At 38.4% G+C, this 6,000-nt stretch overlaps 1 protein-coding gene across 4 annotated transcripts in view; it reads right to left on the reverse strand.

The window, feature by feature from the left end:
- MAP4K4 (mitogen-activated protein kinase kinase kinase kinase 4) overlaps window positions 1–6,000 on the reverse strand; it is a 197,958-nt gene that overhangs the window by 52,467 nt on the left and 139,491 nt on the right. For all 4 annotated transcript variants that reach the window (XM_011969587.1, XM_011969586.1, XM_011969588.1 and 1 more), the window contains exon 8: window positions 3,305–3,383. In XM_011969587.1, the coding sequence (XP_011824977.1) occupies window positions 3,305–3,383 (79 nt within the window). The remainder of the gene's footprint in view (window positions 1–3,304; window positions 3,384–6,000) is intronic.

Raw genomic sequence — 6,000 nt, forward strand, 5'->3', positions numbered from 1 at the left:
AATCTACAAAGGTGGAAATTACAGTCGTTGAGGTTTTTTTGGAGGGGTTAGGGGAAGAGATGAATCTGTCACCTACATTTGCCATACTAGCCACTTTTACTTCTGCCTGTTTCTCCATAACCAGCTCATGAGGACCACAGCCCTAGCCTTGGTCAGGACACTCTTACCAATCACCTATCCTACTTTTTGAGACTCATTTCAAGAATCACCACTTCTGGTAAATCTTCCTGGCAACACTCCGCCCTATGTGACCCCAAGTTAGGAACCTTTCTTCTGGGGTTATCTGCTTTTAACAGACTGCATGCTTTATGTTTCTGTCCCGCTGAAAGGTTGAAATGGTACAGGTCAAAAACTAGTTCCTACATCTCAACCTGTACGCAATGCTCAACGCTAGGCATGCACACCACAATAGGTATGGAATAAAGTTTTGTTGAATGAATGAGGTATTCTTCAGTCTTTAAAAATGTGAGTTAGAAAATTAGTTCACTCTTTCTACTTCACTGCTTTTAAGAATCACTTCTATTGTCTCGTATTTCCATTAAAACTTAACTTTTTTTCAATTCAACAAATATTTATGTATCAACTATTTACATTTGTTTACGTTAGGCTCTATAACACATACACATAAGAAATAAAGTGGAGAAATTTAGGTAGATACAACAGCAGACATATATCAAACTTACAGAGGAAGCAAAAACCTGTTACAGTGGATTGGACAAGAAGAAAAAGTAGGATGCTTGATATTCGTAAGGTAGGACAGAGAAGACAACATTCCAGAGTGAAGGAATGATATGAACTAAAGTAGGGAAGTGTTAGAGAATCATGAGTTATTTTCTGAGGCTAGTATGAAAAGTGAAAAAGGATGGAAAAATAGGTTAGGGTCAGCTCAAAGAAAAGCCCTTAAAGTCATTCAAAGTCGCTGTTACTTTATTCTACGTTTAATGAGGAACATGGAAGATTCTACACAGGATAGTGAAATGCTTTAACGCAGAGATTTCTAAGACCCAATGTCCACAAAGATCATTTTGGGGAGTTTATGGAAGATACAAATACCTGAGTCACTCCTCAGACCAGAAACTTTGAGGTTAGAGCCATCAGTTAAAAGATTCCAAAAGGATTCCTAAGCATTGTGTCCACAGACTAACATCTGGGAATCAATGAACTACAAAATATTTCCTAAAATCAAGAATCAAGTTCTGCTGGCAGAAGGACACTGATCATCTTTTGAAAGCCATTTCTCCAAAAAACAGAACTTACATCAGGTGGACAGCAATCACAAGAAGAAGGACTTTACGTCTGTAATTATCTCATCCTTTTAGAATACTTGGGTAATATGAGAACAGGGATATAAATGGATGAAACGTGTCATCTAATCCAGTTTAAAGAAAGTTTGGTGTAAGAAAAGAACACAGGAAGCATTTATTGCTGTCTACCACTGTACCTTTGTATCACTATATGTTGGACACACAGTGGTTAATACAAAACTGTAGCTAACGGACAGAATAATCGGAGTGTGAGGAACCCTGAAGACAGCATTAACTTAGCAATCCTTCCAGTACGGACTTCTGTCTACAAAATCTGAGAGAGATAAAGAAAAGGGGAGAATGAGTACTACTTAATCAAAGCATGAACTGGGTAAAGAGTTACTCCAGCTCCATAGCTGATTCCTTGGGTGATATCAGCTATACACATTGGGTTTCCCTAGGCATGGCCACCTGAGGATGTCCAGAGTTATTATGTCTTAATACAGAAGACTGACTGGAGCTAAAATCCTTACAACTCCGTGGCAATAAAAACCATTCTAAACACAGGTAAATGGAATCAGACAGCCACATGGAGCCAAACGTGGCTAAAGACTTTATAAAAACTGAGAAAAATCCTGCCAGCAGAAGACAGAGGGGAAAGGATGGTGAAATGTGTTGGGGGAAAGGACAGTGAGATACAGGGAGAAGCAGCACGAAGAAAACTGGTATGAAGATGGGTGTTGGCGTGCAACAACATAGGGGAAAAGAGAACTGCAAATCACCAGAAGGTGAGCAAACAAGAAAAAAAGCATAAACAGGAACCGCTAAAAGGCCAAATTCAGAATGGAAGCTTAACTCTGAGATGTTCTGCGTATTTCAGAATGAGAGTCAAGAACCTAAGACGAGGGTAGCATCAATTGGAAAACTAGTAAGAACTGTTTAAAAAAAAAAAAAAAAGTCATATAGCAGGTAGGAATCAATGAGTCCAGAAAAACAGAAAGAGGAACACAAAAAGGAGGGAAGGCCATGCATGAAGAGCCAGAGTACAGACGAGAACAAACAGGAAAGGACCCAGAAGGAAATTCAGGAGGGAAAGAGGGGGCAAAATTCTCAGCAGAACCCAAAACACTGCTCTCTCTCTTCAAGATTTTACAACTAACCCAGCAGTATGTTCCCACAATGCTGCAATCCTAACAGGTTCTCTCAGGGAAAGTCATCCTCCTCTCTCTCTCTGTGGGTATCAGTACTCTGTTTGACAAATGTATGAGAGTTACAAGGAGAAGGAAAAGTGACAGCCCAAGAAGATTAAGCCATTCTGTTAATATGCTATTCTGCAATGAAAGCTGGTATGTCTAACTTCAGTTAAAAAATAATAATAATTACAGTAAAAGCCTCCATTAATTTTAAAATCCTACGACATCTGAGGAACTGTAAGTCAACACAGCTTTTTTTTTTTTTTTTGAGACAAGAGTTTTGCTCTTGTTACCCAGGGTGCAGTGCAATGGCGTGATCTTGGCTCACCACAACCTCTGCCTCCTGGGTTCAAGCCATTCTCCTGCCTCAGCTTCCTGAGTAGCTGGGATTACAGGCATCAACACCACGCCCGGCTAATTTTGTATTTTTTTTCAGTAGAGACAGGGTTTCTCCATGTTGGTCAGGCTGGTCTCGAACTGCTGACCTCAGGTGATCCGCCCGCCTTGGCCTCCCAAAGTGCTGGGATTACAGGTGCGAGCCACCGGGCCCAGTCACTTTCTTTAATGGAAAGATGTTTAGAAGTATATTACACTTAAAAGAATGTCTAAATATTAAAACAGAACATTTGTCTTTAGACATGTTATAGTGTTTCGTGTGGTCGTTTGTCACCGTTTTGTAATTCAGAGAGAATTAATCAAGAAAAATCTCATTTAAAAAAAATCAACGCACCCTTTAATTGGAGTTTTGGAGAACCAGCTCTTGTGTTCCCCAGAATTAGAAGGGCCAGAATTTTATCTCAAAGCAAAGTATAAGTAAAAAGAAACAAAAAAAAGGAAAAGAACAACAAAAAACCATATATAGCTTACCATTTTTTTGACTTCAGCCGGGGAGGAGGGTTTCTGGGAATGAGAAACAGTGCTCTCATTGGATGCATGTCACAGAGAGCTGAGGAGAGGAGACGGTCGTGTCAGTATGGCACTTACTTTACTCATTCTTGATTTCTAGGGCTCAGTCATAAATAACATGAAATGCTCTGGCCCATCGTCTGACTGATAGGCTTCATACCGAGCAGTCTAGACACCTAGTTATGAACTCCAGGGCATACCTTGAATTTCCCATTTAAAAACAGCACAGCAGGAGGATGAGAGCAACAAGAAGAATATACATTTTTCAACAGACATTGGAAAGTTTTCATAAATCTAAGTCTTACAGGAACTAACACTTAAGTTGTTAAACTATCTGTAAGATTACAATGAAAATGATTGCATTTTCATAGGGTTGTTGTTGAGATTAAATAAGATATGGCATGCAAAGGCCTTCACGCAATGCCTGGAACAGAATGAGCACAGTTAGGCCCTCCAGAAATGCTGTTTGTTGTTACAGCTAAAAATACTAGAAAGAGCAAAAATTGAGCATGAAATGGATTTACTTCTGTGCAATTACTGTTTTTGTACTCCTATCACTCACCCGATAAAGGTGTGTTAGGCACACACGCAGGCATTACTGTGTCACCATAGGCAATGTGCATTTTCATGTGTTTCTTTACCTTCAAAAGACCCTTACAAGGCATCTGGGCAATGAGGAGGGGCAGACAATACTATTCCCCTTGTGAACAAAAACTGAGACAAAGGATGAGGTGGTACTTCCCCGCCTTACTGTCTCAGAGGGAAGCATAGGGGAATGTAGGGTGTTTGAGGCAGATCTCTACTTCCACACTGAAAACTAATTTTTAGCTGTCAATAATTACTTTCATTCATTCAACAAATATTTATTCAGCAGCAACTACGTGCTGTGCCAGACAGTTATACATTCTTTGTGTAGACCTTTTTTAATGGGGACAGCAGAAAATGCAGGGGTTTTTTTTCCTTTGTTCTCTGCAATTCTACCTCATCCGTGATCAAAAATGAATTATATGAAGTTCTCATTAATTCAATCCAATGGAGAAGCAAAAACTCACAAAATTTCAGTTAACACGCACAAAAAAATTATTCTATTAATAAAGTTTTGCCTCCATTTGTAAACTCAAAACTTAATACTAAAATTTCATGTGTTAGGAGTAGTTTCACTGAATTGTTCAATTTAAAATGTAAAGAGAAAACTTACTACTTATTATTTGATCTCAGCACTACTTCAGGTCACACATTTGAGTACAACTTAAATAAAAAAAAATGTAGCCTATAGGCTTCCTAGAGATATTTAAAAGAAATAGTAATAGTGGTTGCCAAGAATTCTTTTTATATCTAAAACTTGACTATACTGATGATGCCTTCATCTAAACAGTCTACCAGAAATGCCTTTATCCATGGAGCTGAGCTGTTCTTTTTGAAGTCTTGGGAGAGATTTAAGTTACACGTTAACAAGTGAGCTAAAAAGAAAAGTTACTTACGGGGAAAAAGAAAAGAAAGTTACTTACGGGGAGCACCTTCTGCCATCTCGATGGCTGTAATGCCACAAGACCAAAGATCACTCTGCAAAAATAAAACAGTATGTTACGGATACTGGAGTAGCTACAAAGCCACTAACTTACATGTCTGGCTATTCACACAACTTTGCTATATAAACCAAAATGAAGTTTGCCAGAAAATTAAAAGTACAAACACATTTGTAGAACTTATGGAAGGAGGGAGGGACGGAGGGAGGGAGGAAGGAAGGAAGGAGAAAATTGATTTGATTAAAACCACTCACATCTATGAATGAACTAGAGCTGGTCCACTTAAAAACCTCTCTCTAACTGTTCACAGTGAATGGTCTACGGTTCAATATGTTTCTTCATTTCTTCATAAGCATTCAATACTTTAGACTTCTGGCCCAGATGGATGTTTATTGTTAGTAACTCAAACTTAATTAAGATTTTAAAGTTTAAAGGCCAGAAACCATTCTTTACAAAGTGTTCACCACTGAATTCATAAAACCTAACGTGGCTCACTAATTCAAATCATGCCACTAAGCATCCCCACCCTACTTGCAAACCAAACAAGTCAGCTGGTTTTCTGTACATGGAATCTTTTTTTTTTTCCTGATTCCCCTGAAATACTAAATTTAAAATTTGAATTAAACTTCACTTTCTACTCAAATATTAAGTTCCATGAAGGCAGGCATTTTTGCCAGTTTTATTTACTTTTGTAATGGAGAGTACTCACTAAACACTGTTTGATGTACTAAAGTCTTATCAGACAATATTTCTTAAAACCCAAAAAAAAGAATTTTTGAAAAGTAGATGAGAATAGTTATTATCATTACTATATATTTGTTTATATGCTATCCTAACCAAGGAATTAAAGTTGCTCAGTTTAAAGGTTTTCTAAATAATCTATACTTATATTACAAAGTTCAGACACATATATCTGAATACAACAAAAAGGAGAGACCTATCATTCCTCCCTTATTTTCATTAAGCTTTCTATACTATCAGGGTACACAAAGGGGCTCATTACCCTAATCCAGGGGCCACTCCTGGCAATGAGCGGGGGAGGAACAGCTCTGCATGTCCCCTGCTGAGGCAACATGAAGAACCTCCACCTCCACCTCCCCAGTGGTGATTTTGCTAAGAAGGTTTTCCTTG

Source organism: Mandrillus leucophaeus, unplaced genomic scaffold, assembly GCF_000951045.1.
Source record: "Mandrillus leucophaeus isolate KB7577 unplaced genomic scaffold, Mleu.le_1.0 Scaffold9, whole genome shotgun sequence".
Lineage (NCBI taxonomy): Eukaryota > Metazoa > Chordata > Mammalia > Primates > Cercopithecidae > Mandrillus > Mandrillus leucophaeus.